General features: G+C 38.6%; 2 protein-coding genes across 4 annotated transcripts; one reads left to right on the top strand and one right to left on the bottom strand.

The window, feature by feature from the left end:
- Positions 1-7,719: 7,719 nt before the first annotated feature.
- On the top strand, positions 7,720-8,292 carry LOC143884193 (uncharacterized). Its single transcript, XM_077387624.1, has one exon. It carries the CDS (start codon positions 7,721-7,723, stop codon positions 8,024-8,026), a length of 306 nt encoding a protein of 101 aa, XP_077243739.1. The 5' UTR covers position 7,720; the 3' UTR covers positions 8,027-8,292.
- A 661-nt stretch (positions 8,293-8,953) lies between these two features.
- LOC143884190 (fanconi anemia group D2 protein) lies at positions 8,954-25,100 on the bottom strand. 3 transcript variants are annotated; one of them, XM_077387620.1, is made up of 31 exons: positions 24,594-25,096; positions 23,620-24,052; positions 22,839-23,093; positions 22,515-22,727; positions 22,259-22,390; positions 22,000-22,129; positions 21,852-21,898; positions 21,666-21,767; positions 21,403-21,510; positions 19,697-19,839; positions 19,427-19,521; positions 19,214-19,295; positions 19,037-19,088; positions 18,859-18,939; positions 16,640-16,735; positions 16,438-16,541; positions 15,442-15,922; positions 13,248-13,283; positions 12,643-12,856; positions 12,405-12,538; positions 12,152-12,338; positions 11,647-11,879; positions 11,441-11,536; positions 11,162-11,254; positions 11,045-11,077; positions 10,804-10,938; positions 10,475-10,535; positions 10,335-10,390; positions 10,191-10,247; positions 9,990-10,110; positions 8,954-9,653 (listed from the first exon to the last, which is right to left on the bottom strand). In XM_077387620.1, the coding sequence occupies exons 1-31, from the start codon at positions 24,935-24,937 to the stop codon at positions 9,499-9,501; spliced, it is 4,509 nt and encodes a 1,502-aa protein (XP_077243735.1). In that variant the 5' UTR covers positions 24,938-25,096; the 3' UTR covers positions 8,954-9,498. The 3 variants fall into 3 exon arrangements, 2 of the variants coding, with proteins under 2 accessions (XP_077243735.1, XP_077243736.1); XR_013252769.1 differs by lacking the exons at positions 8,954-9,653; positions 10,475-10,535 and having other exon boundaries at positions 10,030-10,110; positions 24,594-25,100; XM_077387621.1 differs by lacking the exons at positions 8,954-9,653; positions 9,990-10,110; positions 10,191-10,247; positions 10,335-10,390; positions 10,475-10,535 and having other exon boundaries at positions 10,849-10,938; positions 11,045-11,094; positions 24,594-25,100.
- Between the last annotated feature and the right edge of the window lie 581 nt (positions 25,101-25,681).

Here is a 25,681-nt window from a genome sequence, read left to right as displayed (position 1 = left end):
ACGAGAGTATGCCCCTTTGTATGTAAGCTTCTCAACATTTGTACGCTTTGCTAAGATAGTTACTTTGTCTATGTTTACTAACTCTGGAAGCTAATTCCTAGGCTGGAAGACTTGTCTGTTAATATTTAACATGTGGCTTCTTTCTTTTTTATATGCCCATCCCTTTGTCGTTATCAACAATTGCATGCCTTTGCCTATGAGTTTTTCATACCATCGATGTTTAGTTGTTTACTAATTCACAGGCTATGAATTGTCTGCTAAATAGTTCACTTCTATGACTTTTGTATATTTGCTATAGGGGTTCATTTCAAGATCCTTCCCTAGAGACTGCTCGACATTGTGCATCTTGGATTTTTCTTCTCTTTTTTTTTGTAGTGCTGGATGTTTTTTCAAGGTTTTTTTTCTATAATGGAACTTGAATTAATACCACCAAAAAAATACATGGAGAAGGACGAGATGTCCAAGATTAGCAGCTTAGTTATTGATTGCTAATAGCTAAACGTTTCTATCAATGCCTTCCCTAGCCAACACGTCTCTTCTTCATTTGCTGCTCGCAGACGATGCTTTATTAGAGGCTTGAGCACAGTACAATAGTTTATTAGAGGCTTGAGCATGGTACAATAGTCACTGATCTCTAGAATGATCGGTGCTAGACGACATGGACCCTCTGAAAGACCTTTTACCATGAGATAATGTTGCTCGAGTCAGTCATTAACTTGCTGGAGAAAAAATCCATAAAGATTCGCAGTCCTGATAGTAGTGTTTTGGCTTATGTTTCATTAGCATTTGAAATCCTCACCTAGGTAGTTCTTAAAAATCCCCCCAATACCAGCTGGTTCGAGGCTTGCTTTGGAAGCACCGTCAAAATTGAGCTTGACGGCATCTACAAGAGGGGATTTCCAACAGGATGAGGCTTTGTACTTCAACTTCCTTTACTTTTGTTTCACAAAAAAAAAAAAAGGGTGGCCCAGTGCACGAGGCTCCCGTCATTGCGGGGTCTGGGAGGGCTAGATGTTCGCAGCCTTACCCCTGCTTGCAGAGAGGCTGTTTCCATGACTCGAACCCGTACCAGGTCACAAAACAAAACAAAAGCCAGTAACGACCAGTACTGCTTTTCGGTATTTTAGGTGTTTACTGCCTTATATCAAATGAAACACACTGTTTTTCCCTTAACAACCCTTTTTTTCTTTTTGACTATTTACCCTTTTTTTTTACTATTTTATAGCCTTATGAAGTATTTTTTTCATCGTTTTGCCTTCCTAAGTAAAAAAAAAGCCTATATAGACCAATCTAAGCCCTCATTTTCTTCACTTTTTATACACCCTTTCTCAATTCCTTATATTTTTTTTAATAATTTTTTATTTTATGGATTTATTTTTTAAGTTTTAAACTATTAAAAAAAATTTCAGTCGTTGCATCTTATTTGAAAGGAAACACTAAAATGGCAGAAACACTGAAACGCCCCATTCCACTGACCAAAAAGAAACACCGAATGAAACGGTATTGACAACTACGGTTTTGACCATCTCGATCATCGAATAGCCTTTTTCTTTCTTTTTCCTTTTTCTGATAAAATTCTTCATTAAAAAAAGTAATACTAGAAGGCAACGCTCTCACGGCCATTTTATCTTTTACCCATGATAATAGATCGAGCTTATTTTTTGTTATGATCAGCCCCCTTTGTTTTTCCTAAGACCGCCTAAGCTTTGACAATGCCCGAGGTCCGGTATGTTATCTCAGGTAAGGATCCATTGTTTCTTCTCCATTAGCCTACCCATACTTATCTTTTCGAATTTTTCCATCAACCTTAATCCTTGTCATTCACATCCTATTTGCTTTTCACCATACTATGAAGTCTTAACCTATTAACTTCCATTAGTCTTATATCCTGTTAGACACCTTTTTGGGACATAGATATTATTTAGTAGATCGGATTCGTTTGGTAGACATATATTGAGATCTGATTTCTTTTAATTCTAGTTGATTTTCCCCTTGGTTATAACTTATTGTTGGGACTTTACTTGGATGAGTTGTTTTCTATTGATGAAGTACTGTAAAAGCTCTTCATCTCTATATAATTCTAGCTGCTTTTGATTATTATTTTGATTTCAGAATGCATGTTGCTATTAAACTGAAGTAGAAACCATTTCTACTTTCCAAAGTTCCCAGAAATTCAGAAAATGATATGTGAACCTACACCAGCATTACGTCTGTGATCTCCTTCAGCATCCTTTTCACTATGATTGCAAACAAATTCAAGGGCGAATTTGCATCCCAAAACATCCATTAACTTGTATCAAATCCAGAAATCTAATCAGTCACCTCCTTCAATTGTACCTACCAAAAAAAAAGCTCCTTCCATTACAAGTTTACACAGGGTAATTGAATGCACGCATACAAGCTTAAGGAAAGGAACACATAAAGAATACTGCTCATGCATGACCCAAATATAAAACAGTAACGGGCTTAATGAAAAAATAACCTTTCTCTTTAAGCTGTGAAAAAACAGTATCTATAGCAGTGTTACAGAATAAGAACAAATCTCATACTCGTATATGATGAGATGAAAATCTTGATGTCAAAGAAATGAGTTTATCAGTATAAGGTTGCAAAAAAATTGTTACAATTCTACAATTAGATTCAAATCCCCCAAAAATTGATGGTGATCCAAATTGAATCATATTGTACGGAAATTCTGAACTTAAATCACACAAGTCACTGGTGAAAGAAGAAATGAATTGCCAGTTTGGTGACAGCAGTAATTTTAGAGCTATGATAAGTCCAGTTTGACCCATTGTTCACGTATTCACCAGTAACGGAAACCTCTCTCGGAGGAGCATGACCTCCGTGCTATCTCTTCATGGGATCAGCTGCAAAGGTGGGGGAATTTTAAGAGATAACAGATCACTTTGCGGATTCCATCCTTGTTTTAGAGTTTTCTCAAAAAACATTGTGTCTTCGTTTTTGTCTTTTCCATCTTAAGGGGCTACCAGCCAACTTTATCACTTTCTATCCTTAGAGTTTGGCAATCAGCCACCTCTCTGTCCTTTTGAGTTTGGTCAATCACCAACTCCTTTCTTTTCCTATCCTTGTAATATCTTGTAATATTTATTGTTGCTCAATATGTTGCAACATTATATTTATTAATTGAGAAATTCAGCAACCAAAAGGTTAGTAGTATATCTCCACTGACATTGTCTTCTCTATGCATCTATTGTGCTCCTCTTCTCTTGGTTTCTCTAGTCGAACCTGTAATAGATTCCTCACATGGTATCAGAGGACAATTGAGCTCAATTGTCTTGATCCAACAAATCCTCTTTCCCCTCTCCTACGCCCTATCACTTTTGCAACGAAAACTATGACCTCCTCCACAGTTGCCAACCCCAACTCTAGCCCCTCTCTCCTTGCCATCTCCTTCCTCACCGCCCACAATCACCAACCTTAATCACCTTGTGTCTGTCTTCCTCGTGGTCAACTCCTCCTCGATCCACAACCTCACTTCCCCACCTACAAATACTGACCCCATATGGTTACATGGCTTAAAGATGGCATTTGAAAACCTAAGGCCATGATTTCCATCAAACACCCCATCCTCAAGTGCTACCTCACTACCCTGACCGCAACCTTTGATCCCACATGCTTCACTAAAGCCTCCCACCATGCCCACTGGCGACAAGCCATGCAACACATATTCAATGCTCTTCTTTAGAATTAGACCTGGTCCCTAGTACTACGACCCCAACCTCACATGAAGCTTGTTGGTTGCAAGTGGGTCTGCAAGACCAAACTGAAGTCTGTTGGTTCTCTCAATCTACACAAAACTCTACTGATTTTCAAGGAATTTCACTAGCAATATGGCATCGACTTTGCCAACACCTTCATGCCAGTCGTCAAGGCTCCAACCATTCCATTTGTTTTTCAAAACAAAAAAAGGCTCCAACCATTCGACTTGTCCTTACACATGCTTGCTCCTACAAGTGCTCCCTCTGTCAGTTAGATGTTAGTAATGCCTTCCTTCATGGGCGTCTTTAGGAGGAGGTTTATATGCAGCAGCTCCTGAGTCCTGAGTTTCATTGGCTGATGCAACCCCATCACGTTTGCAAACTTCACAAGGCCATGTATGGCCTCAAACAGGGGCCCAGAGCATGGTTTCTGTGATTCAGCACAGCCTTATGGGAATTAAGCCTCCTCTGTAGTTGTGATGACACATTCTTATTTATCAAATGCTCCAACGATCCATCTATATACTCTTGTATGTGGATGACATCGTACTTACCAACAAGGACATTATTGGCATTCAGAAGCACATTATTGAAGGAACTCATCCTCTCTCTCTCTCTCTCTCTCTCTCTCAGCGTGTGTTATATTGCGACAATCTTTGTGCTGCACATGGTTTTGAACCCCATGATCCGTGCCTGTATATTATCATTTCGTTTGTGATCATGCTGCTCAGAGCCTCCTACGTGCTTAATTCATTGATAGCATCCACCAACTTGCCGATGGGCTCACTAAAGGCTTGTCCGTTGAAAGATTTTGTTGGTTTAGAGACAAACTCAAAGTGTCCTCTTGGTTTGGAGGGTGTTTCGAAAGAACAGATCTATTCGAGGATTCTATCCACGTTTTAGACATTTCAACATTAAGATGTTGGCAACCAGCCAACTCATCACTTTCTATCTTTAGAAATTGGCAATCAGCCATCTCTCTATCAGTTTGAGTTTGGTCAATCACGAACTCTTTGCTATTCCTATCCTTGTAATATCTTGTAAGATTTATTGTTCTGCAACCAAGAAGGTAAGCAGTATACCTCCATGGACATTGTCTTCTCTTTGCATGTGGAGTGCTCTTCTCTTCTCTTCTCTTAGTCTCATCCAAACCGGCGACATTTCCAAGAAGCTCCGGTCAAAGCCTTTGTATCAATTCTAGTCCTCCTGCAAATGGGTCTTGCAAGAACTGAATGAAGATCACCGTTGTGATCACGATCCCCTTTGTCAAAATTTTAATCCTGGGAGCTGCCCTTGTAGCTATCATCATTACATCTGAGAATCTGACTGTTAAAATAGCAGACGAGGAGATTGAAAATCCCATTGAAGAGACCTCTAAACCTCTGATATAGGACAGAGAAGGAAAATCCACCTGTTACAACCGATCATTTTCATAGTGCATGGGCAAGGAGGATTCTGGAGTGCCTAGAAAGCAGAGCTTCCAGCGGGTCATATTCTCGCCAAGAAAGGCTCCACATGTTGGTATTCCATTAATTTGGAGAATGGACACCTTTGCCTCCTTTAATCCTACCCCTTTTCGTGAATCCATTTTTCCTTGGCTCAGGGCTCTTTTAGAGATGAATTTTGGGGTGCTATGTTTGGTAGCCTACCCATTACACCCTTGGAATTGGTTTTGCCCGAATTGTCATACAATGATCACCTATTCTGTGTGTACTACTTGTGCCACAAAGGCTTTTGGTAGTGATCGAAGCATACCACAAAGGCTAAACTGCATGGAAAACAAAGCAAAGAACTATGAAAAAAAAGTTAGAATTTAGAATACAAAATAAAAGGCAGAAATACTCCAAAGATTTTCGAGTAAGAGGGAGGTGGGCTGTGCGGTGAGCATCATGTATGGGCCTACTAATAGAGATTCATACCACCTGACGGGTTTCAAAAGGCTCGAGTATCTTCCTTTTTTTTCTTTCTGGAAAAAAAGCTCGAGCATAAGCAATTCTTTGACGAATGCTTAACATAAGGGTTTCCTTGCAAATATCAGCTGCAAGGTCACTTCCATAGGATCCATTCGATCCGCCTCATCAAAGTGCATTTAGAATAGCACTGAAAAATGTTGAAGGCCACGTTTTGCAGGCATGAAATTGTTTTCCCACGGAAAATTAGTTTATGAAGTGGTGGGAGAGTGACGAGGAGGGTGGGAGAGGGCATGAGTGAAGAGATGGTCAGAAGTTACTGAAAAATAAAGGGAAATGATATCTGCGCCAAGTGTTTCAATGAACATCCGCTCCACTTGTTTGTCGTGTAGTATTTGAAGGGTTTAAAGAGCTTTTTGAGAACCCTAATATCCTCTTAAATCCCTTTAGATACTACACGACAAACAAGTGGAGCGCTTGTCTATCGAAACACCTTGGCACAGATATCATTTTCCAAAATAAAACAAAAACTCTATTCTCTACTCAAAATAGAGTTTTTGTTTTCCTTATTTTTTAACCACTTAACACTATCTCCTCACCCATCCTCTCTTAATTCTCCTACCCTTCTCTGTACGCTTTGTAAGCTAACATTCTATGGAAAAAAATTGGGGTTGCCAAACGTCGCCTAAAGGAATAATAAAGGGAAGTGATATATCCGCCCCTTTCCTTCTCCGGGCCACCCACTTTGATAATTGGATCCAATGGAGGTGCCCTTGCAGCTTATTTTTGCAAGGGCGCCATCATGTTTAGCGTTCCCCCAATTCCTTTTAGGAGGACGTTTAATGGTGACCCAGACCATACAGAAAAGAAATTATATCTGCTTATGACCTTTGGAATGGATGGAGAGAGACATGCTTTAGTGTAGAGCAACATCTTGTGGTTGTGCAAGATTGGGATCCTCCCACCCAAGGCTTTATCAAGCTAAACTTTGATGGTTCTAGTATGAGTAATCTAAGACGGGCGGGCATTGGAAGAGTTCTTAGGGACACATGGGGTGAGGTCATATGGGCCTTTGCAACGCAAATAAGGGGTCTCCTTAAGTTGTTTTTCTTTTCTTCTCCTCTTATGTTATGCTCTTACGTATGGATTCTTTTGTAAAATTTGCCACCATTCAAAAAATAGGAATGCTAAACTCATGGGAGCCCTTGAAAAAAAAAATATGGGTAGAAGGGCTCTCCCATCGGTAAATATCCATCGATGACAGTTATGATTGTAATTTTCCGCGCCATCATAAATGGATATTGACCGATGGGAGAGCCCTTCTACCCCCCCTTTTTTTTGCAAGGGCTCCTGTGAGTCTAGCATCCCTCTTCAAAAAAAAAAAAAAAAAAAAAAAAAAAAAAAAAAAAAAAAAAAAAAAAAAAAGAAGGAAATGGAATTGTACTCCCTTATTTTAATACTGGCATTCTTCTTTTTATTTTTTATTATCAATTAAACAAGGAAAATGATATCAACACAACCATGTTTTGATATTTATACCGACTCACATTTTCTTTTAGGGAAATGATTTCGGCACAACTATGTTTTGATACACGACACTCACATTTGCAGATCTGAATTCCCAACCCAAAGAGCCAACAAGGGTTGAAAGAGCCTCACAAGCATGTCTCTCTTTCTATTTAAAACGTAGCCATTTTTTGGGTTCTACGGTTTTGTCAACATGGAAGCAAGGAATCTGAAGTGGGTCAATATCATGCCTTGCAATGGGCCATAGTCACATGCCATCCGTTTCAATCGGGCCTTACAAAATCAATGGTCACACTTTTTTGCTAAGAACATATCCTTTTAGATCAAGGGATTAGGATCCTTGTTCTCATGTGAAATCCCTACCATCAGATGATCAACGACCCTGATCACAGTAGATATGCTACAATTTAGGTTGGAATTGATAAAGAGACCAATAAGAAATGCCACTATCCTTCGCCCAAAGTGGAGAAGCACCAACCCCTCCCATGACATTGGTGAAATAAATGGGACCCACTTCTAGCAGAGCCATTCCATTTCAATTTCCTTAACCAACCCACATAAATGAGAGCAAATCTCAAAGAAAAACAAAAGAAAAGCAGTCAAAATAAGAAGAGAAAAGAGAGGAAGATGGGAGCTCTGACCACTGCTATAATCGCCATAGCTGGATTGGCTCTGGGATGGATAACCATAGAGATTGCCTGTAAACCCTGTCTAGAGAAGGGAAGAGAAGCAATAGATCGTTCCCTCGATCCAAATTACGACCCCGATGATGAAATCGACACCTCCATTCGCGCTCCTCTCCTCCAAGATCAACAAAATCCGGCCGTCGATCAACCTGCCACAAGCTCCATCGTCAAGATCGTCTGACTGAGATTCACCTGGTTGTAGCAGGAAACATGAACTGGGTTTTATTCAATGTATTTCGTATTAAGAGATATGACTGAGAATGATCTGTGTTACGTTTGCCATTTTGGTCTTCTTGAATATGGGTGTTCTCTTTCTCTGTTGTTTAGTATGGTGTGAAATAGAGGAAGATAAATGTGTTTTACGGTGCATTGACCCTATCAGTTCAGCAGCATTGTTGTATTTTTTATTTTTATTTTATCTTGATTCAGTTGAAGTCTTTTGCTTGATGAATGCTGGGTTTTGAAATTATCAGAAAGGGAGGGAGGGGATTGGTTTAGGGTTTGCTAATTGCTACTATAATACGGTTGAATATCAGAAATTGCATAAATAATCTGTAATGGGCTTTGTTCTTTTCTGTTTCATTCTTCTGGTGAGCCACACCCAAAACCCTATGGTTGCTAAATGCAGATCTATGACACTGGTTATGGTGATTGACATCAAATCTTGACTCTATGAATCATTATTATAGTTGCTATATAAACAAACAAGAGAATATAGTTATGCTCTTATATTCTCTGTTTCTTTATGAAGACAAAGAATGCAGAAAAGATCTTGACTAGTGGCCACTTTCACCACCAAAGAATCCACTGATCCAATGTCCAAACAGTATCCATGTTTATGTTGCAGAGCCGCAGAGGTGACAATGAACCCTTTCTTCATTGGTGATCACTAATCCCTTTGTATTAGAGGGGTTTTACTCTCTGTTTGGTATGGTCGGTGCCACTGCGGTGACTGATGAGTTGCAGACAATTGAAAGTTTTGTTTCACTCCCAAAGAGTGAAAACTGGGGGGCAATTGTGTTGCCTTGTGATGATTCTCCGGTGTGAGCATCCATAGAGTGAGTGGACACTTATGCAGAAGCAATTTGGTTTGACGATCTGTTAAGAGGTTAAGTGCTTGTATAAATGTTGAAGGTAATGTAGATTAGCAGGAAGGGTTTCTAAGCTAAACTATGATAAAAGCTTGATCAGTTACCCAAGTTCAGCAAGAATTGAAGGGCTACATAAATTCCAAGGAACTAGTCGTCTCAAATCAGTGATTCCAAGCTCACAATCTAGCTAGCTATTAGCATAAGGCGACTCCCTCAATACAATTTCTTGGGAGAGCAGAGTGGAAAGAGATCCATGACTTCAAGATTCAAGATACAGCATTTCACTATGTCGAGATTGCCAAAGATGAAGCCTCAAAAATCTCACTTGTGTATTGGGACCTCTGTCCCCATCCTGTGATGATATATACATGCACATTACTTTTTATTTTCTGTTGAGAAAGCTGTCATTAATTATCAAAATAAAATGTAGAAGAGGTTAATGTAATTACAGCAAGGTGTTTGTGAGAGAAACCAGTTTGGGCTAGCCAATTCTTCTCTTTGAGTCTCAATTCAAGGACTCGAACTGTTGGATCAAAATCAACAGAAACTGAACTCGAGCACATCATTCAGTATCCTCATCCCCTTGACCGTCACTAACATCTCGGTCCTCAACATCAGCCTCCATGTGAGCGTGAACTTCTTCATTGATATTATCTCCATTGGCATATACTTGGGAGCTCACAACCTGACCGAACAAGTCCTTGTGTTTTAGATTGCCTGTTAAAGTAAAGATGTTTGGTAAGCAGAAGCTGAATTGGAGCCTGATCATATAGGCAATGCATATCAATATCAAATTTTAATTCAGGAAAAGAACTAATATGTAGATAATAATATTTCTTTTCAATAATATTTCATAACTGTACAGGCATGTCGATGTGTCAGGTCTTCCACGGATGCCAGTCTAACACCCGATCCTGACAAACATGCCTGTTTTGAGAGTTAAATTATTTCATGAAAAGGAAAATAGTGAGTCTGCTTGTATGGTGATATTTGTGCATACATGTAGAAATCAATCTGAAAAATGCACAACGAGTCCACTAATTTATAATGTACCCATCCAAAATGTGCCCCCATTTGACGTGTTGTGAAGGAGTCCCTTTACATGAAACAGGAAACGCTCCATGGACCTCTTTGTGGCGGGAATCTTGCTTGTGATCATTGTCCGTTTGGATCCCTTAACAAGAACAGCAATATTCGCTTGAAAAAAAATCAAAAATTTCAAGAAAAAGCAAAGACTTAATTGGCAGAACTAACCTTGGCCTCAGAACAGAGAGTCTGTATGGTTCTTGTTGCCTTCTGAAGCTCCTTGACCTGTGACAAATTAGAGTGGCAGGATGTAGGTACTTAATTTGAGGCGATTAAATGACATTATACAGCAGAAACTGAGATGCATCTTACCACTTGAACTATAATGTCATTGTGCACCTGGAAGTGGGCTTGTAGGAAGTCGAAAACTGGAGAGTTTTTCAATATTCAATACATTAAACAATTATTTGCAGATTGTCATTGTAAGAAGAAAAAAAAAATTACGAATCCACCTTTCAAAAATGAATCAACAAACTTGCCACCATACTTGACTGCATTGGCATGCACAGTTACCTGCATCAAATATAATTATGATGCATTAATTGAAACTAGTATCTTGAAAGGATGCTTTGGACATTACCAAAGAAACGGAACAAGAGGAAGGGCAGATGAGAAGTAAACAAAAATGTTGAATCACTCGTCTGACAGATGCCTCGTGTTGCACATGTATACGTGAACGCAGGCACACATCACACACACACACACACACACACACACACACATATAGATATATATAGGTTATGTGAGAGAGATTGTTTTACATTGTTATTTGCTTACCCACCTTGTCATGAGTCTTGCACATATTGACTAAAGATACAACTACATTCACGGACTGGCGTAGTTTGATCAACACTCCATTCACGGCTTCAGATTGAATTGCAGCTCTGGACTTCTCCAACAGCACGACTTCCTTAATCTAACAGATAGAACATAATAATATGAACTCCAAAAATGAAATCCATGAACTCATAGCTCTTCTATTATTTTTTTGAGGAATGTGGTACACAGAATCCATAACCCACCAACTTGTTTAAAACAGCAAGGTTCTCTTCGTGCTGCACATTCAAGGAGCCTGTAAATATCCTTGGTGAGAAAGGAGTAACTGATTGATGGTGTTGAAGACATTAAGGACCACTTACCAGTACCCGGTACCAGATGACAAACATTGCAGAGCATAATGTTGGAAATCCATGAACAACATCTTGTGTACTTTTAGTTTTGCATGAAGGAACCTAAAAAAGAATATAACTCAGCTGTGTTAGGATTAAGAAGCTGACTCCGTCAGAAATGAAAGGTCCATTAATCTACATCCTGGATACAATCCACTAAATTTATCATACGAAAAATTAGAATAAGAAAGTTGTAAATGTTGATACTGGCCGTCCCTGGCAGAAAGCTTTTGCCACAAAAATATTCACCTGAGGCAAGATTGAGCAAGCGAGTTTATCCAGTAGATCAAGAGGTGACTCATTATTTTTCAAGTAAATTTGAAGTATCCTCTGTATCGTGTCTCCCTTGAGAAAAAAAAAAGTTCATTCTCAATGAGATATATGTTTCCATTTCAAATTGGAGATAAATCTAGAAGGAAAAAACATTAGAAAATATAATCTAAATGATCTCTCACTTTGTTCTTCCCCCCATTCTCAAGATTTTCACAATCCCAGTCATGTCCTAACAGCTTGCAAGCAGAAGTTCCAAGCCTATTTTGCAGAAAGGGGAGCAACCCCTGTACCAATCCTAATTGTATATTCTTTCCATTTCCTTCCAGAAATTTCTCCAGGAACATCTGGGTTGACTTCACAAGTGATTCTAGTGTGACTAGAACTTCCGATGCCAGAGAAAATGAGAATGAGCACGCTGCACAAGGCAATACATTTACTGATGCCATTGAGACTCATGGAAATAAATAAGGGAGATGATATTTTCAACCCCCCCCCCCCCCTGCAGCACGCATGCGCCCCCTTATAACATGATTTGATGTGAACAGTAGGCAACTTTAACGCTTTCTGACGTCAAATCACGTTAAAAGGGAGGCGCATGCGTACTGCCGGTGGGGGGGTTGAAAATATCATCGCCCATAAATAGACTGGAAATTAGCCCCACAAAGCATGGCAAGAAATGGATAATACCTATGTCCAAGACATCTTCCAGAAACGAAGAAGCACCACAATATAAGTAGTCTATGTTTCCAGGTGAAGGAAATTGCTGGATGCCTGAACGAAAGTCATCTGATATCCTGATTGGTTGGAAAGCCCCCAAGAGATCCGTGAGAACTGGCAAATTCGAGGGAATGCATACATCTGGGAGGTTTAGCATCTGCACTTGGGAGACATATCAACATTAGATGTCAAGTGGAAGTGAGAGCAAAGTTGAAAAGTTTACCTTGCTAAAGCAGCAAAGAATTTCTCTAATAACAGAACCAGCAACTGAAGATTTTGAAGCAATGGCACATGGTATATCTGGGTTACCCGCAGAAGAAGACTGAATCTTCCAATGCTCTTGGCAAGTTTCAGGGCCTACAGTGTCATATTGGTTCGGAATTAGGAAATCTAATTTGTATTTGCATCACCTAAAAAGCAACAACAGGTAATTACTAACAGGTGAGACCTAGTCAACTTACCCTCCTTGAGTGTACAAATTGCAGCATCTAGATGTTTCTTAAGGCTTGGAAACAGTGGTCTAATCTTGTTCAAAAACTCACTGGCTGACATCCTGCCGAGACCTGATGGAGCCTTGTGAGCTGTTGAGCATAAAGATGGGAACTGTTTGCTCGGAGGACTAAAGTAATCCAGCTTGTGGTGGAAATCAAAGAGAAGATACAGATGCATGGGTAGCTAGCACAGAAACATAGTATCAGTATCATGAAGTCGAATGAAAACATTCATAAACATGAAGGATAGGTCTTGTCTTTGTTCCCTTGGTTTGTATCCCTATTCTTTTGATAGGGTTAGTGTTTTGTAAGCTTATTGTAATATCTTTCTCATCTTAATTAACCGGTAGGAGTCCCTGCCAAACCCCAGATTAAAAAAAGGGCGGCCCAGTGCACGAGGCTCCCGCATTGCGGGGTCTGGGACGCAGCCTTACCCCTGCTTTGCAGAGAGGTTGTTTCCGTGACTCGAACCCGTGACCACAAGGTCAGAATGGAGCCACCTTACCGTTGCGCCAAACCCCAGCTTACCTATAAAAAAAAATCCACCATAGCTCTGTTAGAAGCAAAAGGCGTACCTCAGCTGCAGGATCTGAACAACAAGAATCTTGACTCTGCAATCAAAAGCACTAATATTAGGCTGCTTATCTGATTGCCATAGTCTAAATCAACCACAAATCTCACATACAAGGCTAATAAGCTCTAAATTTTGCAAAATCACATGGTGTAGAAATTGGCAATTCTACTAAGCCAGAGATTTCTAGTGTTGAAACATTTCTGCTTTATCAAATGCTTCTGGTGTTCCGTCCTTATCCGTGCATCTGATCTATTTACTGGTAAATGGAAGAAAAGTCTCACATAGAAGGCTAATAAGTTCTAAATTTTGCAACATCACATGGTGTAGAAATTGGCAATTCTACTAAGCCAGAGATTTCTAGTGTTGAAACATTTCTGCTTTATCAAATGCTTCTCGTGTTCCGTCCTTATCCGTGCATCTGATCTATTTACTGGTAAATGGAAGAAAAGGCAGGGTAACCTACCCTGCCACCGAATGTGCTGTGCATGGTCACTATCATGTGACGAGTTGGTTGATTGGGACTTAGGGTGAAGCCACAAAGTCAAGAGGCTCTTCTTGAATTGTTTACAACAGATAGTCATGTTTCTTTGTTACACGGAACAACAAAAATACCAGTTTTAAGTTCCAGTTCAAGCTCTGATTCGGAAATCCACATATAAGATTGCTTTATTGCTTTGTTAGCCAATCCATTGTTTCTATTTTTAAGAAAAAAATGAACGTTTATTAGAAGTTTGCCAAAATATATGCCTTCTTTTACTCACAATATATATAACAATCACTATCTTATCTTCATTGTTCTACTATTGTTTTTATTAGTTATGCACCGTTTCATAGGGGCTATTGTCATCCTGATCCTGATCCATTACATCCACAATCTTCTATTTCTCGAGATGTAAATCTTCTAGAGAACATTTGTTAGGTACCTAACCATATGCCAAAAGCCCAAGAGCTAATGCAGATTATGCCCTTCAAACCTGTCCCACGCCAGGTTCGCTCTCACCTAGCACCAGTAACTGAATCTCTGACAATAAATACAGGTTCTGTGGTCTGACAGTGTAGAGGGATATCCCGAGACAAAACCATTTATTTCGCGAAGGCATCAGATACAGAGTTTACAAGGGGACCATATCAAGTTTTGGCAAGATAGATGGTGCAAAGAGGTAGCTTTAATGGATCTTTTCCCTGACCTGTTTGCAGTGACTTCTAAAAGAGAAGCTCTCGTTCAAAAATGCATTAAGGTCTTGAGGGGAATGGTGAGCTAATCTCTTGGAAGCTTGACTTCAAGCGGACTTTTTTTACCGAATCCTTAGAGATAAGGCATGGGCATCATCGAATCTGTTTACATTAAGACTGGAAACGGCAAAATGGTTAGGATATGAAATTCATCTGGGTCTTTACTGTGAAGTTCTATCACATATTGTTCCTACCCATCGCTCCTTGCAACTGATCAGAATGTGAAGCATTCCAATCCCGCCTAGAGTTCCGTGTTTGGGTGTACCACCTTTCAGGATAAGATTTTGACCATTGATCAACTGCGCAATCAGAAGATTCTCATCGTTGATCATTGGGCACGCACAGTAAATTGAAGTGCTGCAGTATAACCTATGGCTAAAGTTAATTGAGTAAATAATAAACAAAACTGAACGGCTTAAAGGTTTGCTGTTGTTTACCTTTAATCAGCAAAACCATTCATCTCAGAAAATATTATTTCACTTGAACCATATGTTTCCTGTTCCCAAAAGTTAAAAAGAAATTGATATTTTCACCGTCAAAAATATATTATCTCAATTCTAGATATAAATAAGAAATTTCTATACAACTCTGTGACTGGTAATAAAGTTGGATGTGGTGTTTCGATGCTTCCATGTTATAAAATAGCAATACTCCACATTCTAGTTTTGTTGATGTCTCAGAAGTGTCACAAATTGGAAGCAAATCAAACATAAGATAAGCATCTCTCTCTCATATATATATATATAAGCACTGCCTCAATGAAGCAGATGACCAATGTACAGTTACATACATTTAGCAAAGGATACTTTAGTTGACCAACAGAAAATATGAACATAGAGGAATCATCGATACAAATACTATGTGAAATTCATATACACAGGAATATCTAAACTTTACATTGTAACAAAGATAAAGGAGTGTTAGTATGATATACAAAATATAGTGGAGCATAAGATTATTACCTCTGAAAAGGATAAAATGAACAAACAGTCGACAAGTAGAGGCCTAAGCTTGAATCTCTGTGCATCCAGAACCTTGGCAACTGGAGAAATTTCTAAAATCTTTGGCTCGTTAGAGTCAAAGGCCTGATGCTCATCAGATTGTGATGCCCTCCCCTTAGATGAGAGCCCTGATGAGCCTTCATTTGACATTTCCTGGCTTATGACAGCACCTGCTCTTTTTAGAGCATCCAAAATGGTAGGTTGGCGGAGCTTCCCATTAAGATCTGAGCTTTCTGGGACTGTTGAGTTCTTTTTACTTTTCTTCTTGTTGTTAGGTGAAGTGCTTTCAGGTACTTTTCTCTTTTCAGCCTTCTTCTCTGTATGCCTAAAATGGTTATGCCTGCTGGAGGAAGAAGATCCCGAATGCTCCATAAATGAGTGAAGCTCAGGTAAGGATAGAGGGTTCAATTTGAGAGAGGCATTCAACAAGCTTTCCACAAATCTGCAAGAATTATTCTTCTCAGTGGTACTTCAACACCATCATGGTAGACATTGTTCAAATAAAGACAAAATGGTATTGGTGCAAAAGTCAACAGAATATGTCCGAGGTCAAAAAATTCACTTAATAGACTATTTCTGAATGTGGATCTTTATCTTCAAATCAATTTGACAGTGATTATGCAAACAAATGAAACTATAGACACTAATCAAGGAAATCAATGTTCCTTGCATGATACATCTCTTTAGAGTTTAGACACCATATTATCCAAGTGCTGAATTGACTGATTTACTGAAATATATGATAAACATGGTTCAGGAAAGCTATACATGTATACAACATGCAATGATGGACAAAGCAAATAGAAGCCATGGAACTTCTACTGGCTTCAGGTCTACCCTTGTGTTGCTTCTCTTACGCAATAATGACTTATTAAACCATAACAACTTAATGTTTGTAGAAAACTTGAAAAGTTAAACATGGAGAACTTATCATCCGAATGAGCACCAAACACTTACACCAGATTCCTCAAGCGCTTCAGTAACTTTGCAATTGTTTCCCCCTTTGTAGCCTGAGTTATGCAATCAACCCTTCCAGCAACTTGTGTACAGAAGGCATTAAGCTACAAGTTCATCATAACTATTATATATGGTGAGCTTCTCTAGGAAATAGAAGCCCAGCCCGACAATTAAAGAAGTGAAATCAAAGCTCAGTACTTACCAGCTCCCTAATCCAGTTGAGTGCATAATAAAGAGAGAGGCAAAGTATCTGTTTCTCCTTTCCTGTCACAGACTTCCATGCAGCTCCAACAAAATACTGGCATTGCAAACCAAGACACAAGTTAGCACGCCATGCAGATGATCATTTTGATGTTCTTCATGGAGTGTATATTAGTTGCTCCTTACAAGTTAAAACACAAACCATTATTTTTATAGAAAGGAAATTTTGAATTGCACTAATGTGAAATTCTCCTTTCTGTTCTGTTGATAAATTGGTGCATCTAGAAGTCCAAAGTGCTCTCAAGGCATCATACAGTTCAAACCAGGTCATGTTAACAACATTTCACTGTCAGAACTTTTTCTTTAAGTTTACCCAAGTATTACAGAACGGTGTGAAGTTGGATGACTATAAGTACCATACCCCACAGCCCGGAGCAATAGCATAGGAAAGATAACAAATTCTGGTGCCCAATATCAAAATAAGGAATCGCCAGAACTCCTCTAAAGTCCCAATAAGCATAGCCAGTAGAAGCAGGTGCTATTTTGAAACTAGAAACATAAGATAATGACTCACAACTTGGATATCTAACAAAACCGGAAACTACCGAAGAAATCTCTACTAACACCCACATAAAAGAGGCAGGTACATTGATTAGGCATTAACTGTTCAAATGTCAATGCATGGATCAACAGGAAGAGCTTCCAACAAACCAGTAGCAAAAATAAAAGTCAAGACGAGACAAGCCAACACTGTAAGAGGACATAGTATTGACGTCTTTGAAAACAAATAGAATTTAATTGAGACATGGTTTAGAATGATTCACAAGAAAAAAATGTTCTAAATTCCAAGCCAGAACCTCATAGCCACAAAGAATAAGAAGCCTGGTGTAGTAAGTGTATGCTTCAGGACACACGTTTCCCATGAAGCTTACTTCCTGTGGTGTGGTGCACTTTTTAAGAACCAAATAGCCTTACAAGAACATTAAACACAGGGTGATCCACTTATTTGATAGTAAATGGAAGTTTTAGGGAAACTCAAGTCCAGAGTTCCCAACTTGAATGTCTAAATCTGTATTGCTCTCAAACGAATCAAGTCTGCATGTGGGGCAATGTTAAACCTTTTTGAGTGGTTGTTATTACCTTATGTGAGATGAATGGGTGACAACTCAAAGCCCTTCTAATCATTTCAATATGCCGTTGACCCAGGCAAAACAAGGGTGATGAAACTTTTAATGCACACATCATCACTAGATGATGAATCCAATACCTTGAAATCACATTCTGTAAATTGTGACTTGGCAAAAGTTGACAAACAGGTTGGATTTTTCTATATTACAGGTTTATCTAATATACACGTAAATGCCCCCAAATCTCAATGAAAATAATTCACAGAGGACAGAATTTGATGAAACATGCATACTATACAAATAAGTAATTTGTTTTGAGCATTCCTACTGTTTATCCTGCCCTGATTTGCTCCTATTTTTCCTAACGTTGCCTTCATTTTCTACTTCGAGTCTTGGCATGAGAATTAATGGCCCACTCTGGAACTAGTTCTTACGACACACTTTACTACTCTTTACTGATGCAACAATGGACCGAAATTAGGTGCATCAAGCATAAACAACTTGCAAGCTCCCAGGAGAATCAGTCCCAGAAAAGTCAATATTGTGCATGTAGTATCACTAGAAAATACATATTTGGAAGTCTGCCGCATGCAGTGAAGCAAAACTTTTCTTCTCTCTATAAGAAAGAGGAAAAGTAATTTGTTTTGAGCATTCCTACTGTTTATCCTGCCCTGATTTGCTCCTATTTTTCCTAACGTTGCCTTCATTTTCTACTTCGAGTCTTGGCATGAGAATTAATGGCCCACTCTGGATCTAGTTCTTACGACACACTTTACTACTCTTTACTGATGCAACAATGGACTGACATTAGGTGCATTAAGCATAAACAACTTGCAAGCTCCCAGGAGAATCAGTCCCAGAAAAATCAATATTGTGCATGTAGTATCACTAGAAAATACATATTTGGAAGTCTGCCGCATGCAGTGAAGCAAAACTTTTCTTCTCTCTATAAGAAAGAGGAAAAGTAACAAAAATTAGGCAGAATCGCTTGCAGATCTGGTAGCCAGAAGTACAAAGAATAACGATCAAAATGGAGAAAATGAACAAGGCCTAAAAACAACTTTTAATTTAGTCAGAAGTTATCATATGTTACCTTTGAGGAAGGAAGGTGTAAGGGGCAACCAAGTAATGCATCAATGCCACCAAGGGAGCCTTGATTTGTCAACCTTTCAACCTTTCATTAAGAAAGAAGGAGAAAATGAAACTAAATTGCATAAAACTAATTCGACCACTCATGACTATTCCTAAAATGGTCAAAGAGATGCACTCACAACGGATAGTAATAGAAAGTTAGCTGGAAGAATCTGTAAAGAGGATGAAGACCTGCACCCAACATTTATGCAAATCTCATGAGCCACAGTCCATAAACATATAAATTTCAAACAAATTCATTGATGTTCCTAAGAAAGAACACTTCATATTATTGAAGAGTGCAACAAAAACTTTACTGCTGTAAACAAGAGGAAAGTAACGGAAAGATATTCAAGCATATTGGAGATAGATCACCATCCAAATTAATCCACAATCCCCCTGCAAATTAAAAAGAAGATTAGCTGTGCTTCACACTCCATTTATAGATTATTTTATGACATCAAAAGAGGATTGAAAGTCATAAGCTGAAGCAAATTTTCAAGTTACATTCTTCAAATAGTCAAACACACCTTCTAAACCACCATAGGTGTGTTTAGCTGGCAATTGTCCTCCCACAAGATCAGATAGGAACATCGATTCAAATTCTCCTACATGCTTGCCCATCCTAACAGATAAAGTTCATTTTTTGTTAAATTAGATATGCCGATTCAACTAGCCACAAGAGGCATAAGCAAGTCTTCTAACAGAAGAAAAGAATCGCATTGTTGATTGGAAGTTGAAATAGCAAGCCAATTCAACTTCGATTATATAATTCATAGCTTAGAATCTTTGAATCCCACCATTCCATAATTGCTGGTTGAAGAGTTGTGAATTCCAACAATTCGATCAGTTCATCATAAAACAGGATCAAGGGCAAGGGCAACAATTTGCAAGAGTCCAAAGACATTTTCAACAGTTCCAATGCCTCCTCGCTATTTGTTTTCTGTTAAAAAGGACAAGCTACATTTAAGAATGTTAAACTAAAAGATCATTACATATAAGCATGCCATCCGGTGTCAAACATAAAAATGTGATTGAATAAAGGTTTATATGAAGCTCCAATTACCAATAATTGTTACTGGAATGAGCAGCAAAAAGAATAAATATATAATTAAAACAGGCAGGCTTATTATGATTTCTCACTTGATTTTATGAGGTGTATCTGCACCAAAAACACGCCGTACTCTCATATTTGCTGAACCAAGGTTAGGAATATGTATTTTCATTTATATTTTAGTATTCCTAAAAAATAAGAAAACATTTGATTAAAAAATATTATAATATTACAAAAAGAGTGACCCATTGTGCCAATCATACGGAAATTAATCCCAAGACCTATTATGTCCTCCAACATGTGACATTTGTAAATTGTAATGAATTTACTGCCAATGTAGATGATGTGACCGACTATAGCTAATGCATGGCAGAGTTCGGACTTTCACATAGATTTGGTGAAATGCATTGCCTTATTGTAGTAATTACGGGTATAATATAATTTCACCCTTAAAGATCAATATCATGAAAAGAGCCTTGTTGCTTGTACGTACAACTGTGCAATAAATATGGTACTCATCCCTATAAAAACAAAAAGCATGATAAACCTTCAAGCACTCATATTTTCAACATTGAATATCAAAGCAAAACCTTTAGTAAACCATCAATTAGCTTGTTGCCAACTTACTGTGTCTCGGCTAGGTAACTTACTGCCCATTTAGTGAGATAAAAATACAAGAAACGAGTACTTTGCCAACACTAAGTTACAGCTAGGTAAATGAGATCGGGGCTTAGACATTGGTTCTCAAACTGAGGAGAATAAGTTTATAATTGATAGCAGCTTTAACAGGGCAAAAGACTATTAGCCAATGTCAATATTTGACACTACCATCATTCAAAAGAATAAAACAATGACACTAGCAATATTTAAAAAGAAAAAAAAAATGACACTACTATCATTCAAAAGAATAAAACAAATAACAATAGATCAATAGTTTCTCCTTAAAAGCGTCCTTGTCTTAAAGTGCAAATATCTTGCTTTTTGAAGGTTAACACAACTGCCTCCCAAAAGTGAAAGCATTGTCTTTATAAAATGTAATCTTCTTCCACTGTTCTTGTCCGCACTCGATTAATACACTGTTTCTCAAAGATGGGCCCATTCACCTTCTATCAGTTGTAGAAACATTTTCTACCTCCGGTCTTGTGTGTATGTTCTCCATCTCAACAACCTCAGAATCCTCTCTTTTCCGCCACAGTATGTGTGTATGCATGTAGACATGTAGGCATGTGTAGCTGTACAGTGCTTCTGTGCATGGTGGATTATCTAAACAAACCTCCTAAGTAATTACAGCCCAAATTTCACAAGAACTTCAGCATATGAAGAAGCCAGGAAAGGATAGTGCAATAACAACAATCAATAAGATCAGCTTTAATAACAATGATTTCATTTGTCAGTTTACACACTTAAGAGCGACAAATGGATGCTCTTACGGTCAATGTTTTTCAGTCATACCTGAGATGAGGAGAGATGAGCATCAAAATTTATATCCCCGAGAGAGGAAACTAACTTTAAGGTTCCAATTATCCCCATCTTTTTGTACTTCAGATCTGGATTACCGACCTGCCAAAATAGGGCAAAAACAAACTATAAAAGGCACCACAGAACTATAACTATTGATGGAGAAAAAGAATACTCTTCATGTCTGGACGATAACACAACAAACCCAACAGAAAAATAGGTTGCACTTCAAAATCAAACATAGCCTTTCTTAGTACCTGCTTCCGTAGAATCATCAAAAGTTCATTTGCTATGGAAGAACCAACAGAATCAGCATTAGAGCGGGCTGACAATGCCAAGTGGCTGAAGACTTCATAGACCTGTAAGTTAACAATTAATGGTGGATCAGCCAATAAAAACCACAAAAGACATTGACACAAAGGATAATAGTTAAAGGAAGAAACCTGGTGTAAATTTTCATCATTGAACCCCTCCAAATAATCCAATATACCTGAACCAAAAGAAACGGAAGATATTGAGGTGAGCCAATACTGACTGCATTATATTAATTCCATGGTTTTGAGAAACGGGTACTCAATTACGTAAGGATACCATTTATATAAGAAGAAAGTGGAAGAAGTTCCTGTGAATATTTTGATGTTAGCAGGATCATTGTCTCCAGTGCAGAATTAACTTCGTAACTAATGCCGGAACCTATATGTGTAATTAATGCTCCTAAAACCTGCAAAACATGAATTGGGGTTTCATTGTCCAAAGCATCACTACACCCGGGTTCCTGGTTACAGTCTTGAGACTCAAATAGCCTAGCAATAAATGACAAAGACAATTATTAACATGGTATAGAACTTACTTCTTGTCTGGAATAAGTATCTACGAACTCTTCAAACAAAGATGTATACATATAGACTCCAAAGTCTCTTGATGGCTGTTCTTTGCATGCCAGCAAGTACTCGCAGATGGATAGAAATGAGGGGAAATAATCCTAAAGCAGAAAAGGAAACAAATAAAAGGCTCAGAATTTCAAAAGAAAAAAAGATTTCTGAATGCCGATCAAACTTATTGAAAATGATATAGCCCTTAATTCCAAGAGATAAATTAAAAACAACCTGTACTAATTCCCTGTGCCCACGAACACATTGATCAAATAGAGCTTCCCGAAAACAGCCATCAATAACTTTCTTTTTAATTATCTTTTCGACACTCTTTTGCAGGGCACCTCCATTTGTGTATATTAGCATAAGAAACCACACATCGATGACTTTATGATCGCGAGGTTTACCAATGCCTTTCAGTTCTTTCAGGATCACCTCACAGAGTATCTACCACCAAAGTAGATGAAAAAATCTCCAGTAAAGTCATGTAGTTCATTGGGGAGCATAAACAATTTGAAACTAAAGAAAAAAGGGAGAAAAGGAACCGTGATAACTTACATTCTTAAACCGGAGACTCGATCTCAATGCCTCAAGAATAGAAGCCTCAGCATTATTTGCAAGAGATTTACCTTTGACCTTCTTGTGCCTGGCAGCACGAGGGTCCAGTACACACGCCAATTTCAAGTGCTCGCGGATCTGCGATATTATCCTTTGGACATTCACCGGAGTCGCAGAAAGCAATAAGAATCGAAGCAAAATCGGCATGTGTTCTGCATCAATCGTCCGAATGCAAGATAGAGCTATAGTGACCACCTTCAAGAACAAAGAATTTCATATACAGTTAAACAGACAAATAAAACGCACTGCCTATCAAATACTATGATGATTTCAAAAAACAGAACAGTATTCCTAGAAAATTATACCACTTGATTGCACCTATATTTATATATACATACATAAATACATATATATAGGGAAATGATATCAGCACAACCACATTTTATAATTGCACTAACTCATCTAGTCTTTTAATATTTAAAGAGCTTCCAAAGGTTATTACAGTTCCCAAAAGACTCTAACAGACAAATTTTAAAAAGAAAAGACAAGCTGGGTTTGTGCAATTATTAAAACACGGTGCTGCCGATATCAGCACAACCATGTTATGATAATTGAACTAACTCATCTTGTCTTTTACTATTTAAAGACCTGTCAGAGGTTATTAGAGTTCACAAAAATCTCTCAGAAGCAAATTAAAAAACGAAATGACAAGCTGAGTTTGTGCAATCGTTAAAACTGTGTGTGTGTGAGTGTAACATAAAAAATGGATTGAGATTGTAACCTGATCTAGTAACTGATCATCCAAATTTAAATTGGAAAAGGTATCAAGCATGGGCGCAACAATCTCTGAATCCTCCTGTAGCATCCGCTCTAGGGCAGAAACCACGGATTCATCATTCTGATCCCCAACCATCTCAGGCAGTGAGCCAATAATCTCTTTCTTCAGCTGAAGAGGACAGATAGATAGGACTTCCAACAGCTTATCTGTAAATCCCTTTGAATCGACAAGGAAATCTAACCAGCGGAAATGGTTGAGGATGAGCCTGGCAACATCATCTTCTATCAGAGGCGCGCAATCCTTATGAAAATATTCTGGAAGCTTCTCAAGAAGAAGGTGTTGGAGTTGCACTTGGATCGGAGCCACAAGAAGCAGCACTCGAACAAGGCTATCGCTTCGTGATGATCCATCTCCGCGAGGAGCGGAAATAAGAACCCTAGAAAATTAGAAACGGTCAGTTTTTTTTTTTAGTTTTTTTTTTTTTAGCTACTGCTTAGAATTGAGAAGGTTGAAATCAAATTAAGCAAACTGAGATTAACCTTCGGAGATAAGAAGCCTAGAAAATTAGAAACTGTAAATTTTTATCTCTTCTTTAGCTGCTACTTAGAATTGAGAAGGTTGAAGTCAAATTGAAGTAATTGAGACTAACATTCGGAGATAAGGAACCTAGAAAATTAGAAACTACCAATTTTTATTTATTCTTTGGCTGCTGCTTAGAATTGAGAAGGTTGAAATCAAATTGAAGCAAATTGAGACTAATCTTCTGAGATAAGAACCCTAGAAAATTAGAAACTGTCAGTTTTTATATATTATCTAGCTGCTGCTTAGAATTGACAAGGTTGAAATCAAATTGAAGTTGAGAGAAGGCTTCGGAGATAAGAACCCTAGAAAACTAGAAATTGTCAGTTTTTATCTATTCTCTTGCTGATACTTAGAATTGAGAAAGTTGCAATCAGATTGAAGTAGTTGAGGCTAACCTTGGGAGATTTTGGGGATTTTGGATGTAGGAAGAGAAGCCGCAGATAAAGATGGGGATGAGAGATTTGTCAGAGGAGAATCGATTCTCGAGGTGGCGACGGAGCTTATGAGGATCGGCAGGGAGGAAAGGGGGCCCGCCGGAGTTGCAGAGGGTGCATCCGGCGTCTGCGAGAATGGCCGTCATGACGTTGATCTCTTCTTGTTGTTTTTGTATTCCTTCTTCTCCATTGCCTCCTTCTCTTGTGTTGTTGTCCGAATGGGAAATTTTGGGCTGCGAGGGTTCGGAGATTGGGGCAGTAGAGGGCTTCTTGCGAGCAGACGAAGTTCGGTGGAGGAACACCATGGGGACGATGAGGAGTGTAGATGGCAATGGGGGAGATGGGGAGTTTTTGAGGTTTCAGAAATGGGGAGAAAACCCGCCAAAATTGGGAGGGTTTTGTTTGAATGAGAGATCCAAATGGGCTTTACGCGCGGGTTTTAATGGGTCCCAGCGTAAATAGACTCGATCATCTCCAATGGATGATCCTAACCCTCCAATCTCTATAATGTGCAGGCCTTTATAGATCGGAGGGTTAGGATCATTCTATGAAGATGATTCACGGTGTACAACATATTTATGTTGGGGTCCAAGGAGTAAATGATTTCGACTTTGGATCATCTGATGACGTGGGACCCATTTACTTTTTGACCCACTAACGGGCCCAATTAGTCGGAAGCGGTGGAAGATACCCAAATAAAGGGGTGGAAATATCAACGCATTTATAATATTATTTTTATTTTCCCTCCGAATTTTTAAGGCCACTGATACTCTGGCACTACATGTTTTTGATAATCGAACTGATTCATCTTGTCCTTTATTAGTTAAACTACTGTCAGAGGCTATTACAGTTCCCAAAAAGACCTCATAAGCCACTTAAAAAATAAAAAAGAGAAGACAGGCTGAGTTTGTGTAATTATTAAAACATTGGAGTGTCAATATCATTTGACCATTTGTAGTCATTTGAAATTATCTAATTTGGACGGTTAGGATCACTTTATTGGTTATGGAAAAACAGCCCCTAATCGTGATGTATCTCAATTTGAATGG

Source organism: Tasmannia lanceolata, unplaced genomic scaffold (genome assembly GCF_043159265.1).
Source record: "Tasmannia lanceolata isolate RefF3 unplaced genomic scaffold, GAP_Taslan_0.1 ptg000008l, whole genome shotgun sequence".
Taxonomy (NCBI): Eukaryota; Viridiplantae; Streptophyta; class Magnoliopsida; order Canellales; family Winteraceae; genus Tasmannia; species Tasmannia lanceolata.
Note: the sequence above shows the minus strand (reverse complement) of the source record. Positions and strands in the feature narration are given on the sequence as shown.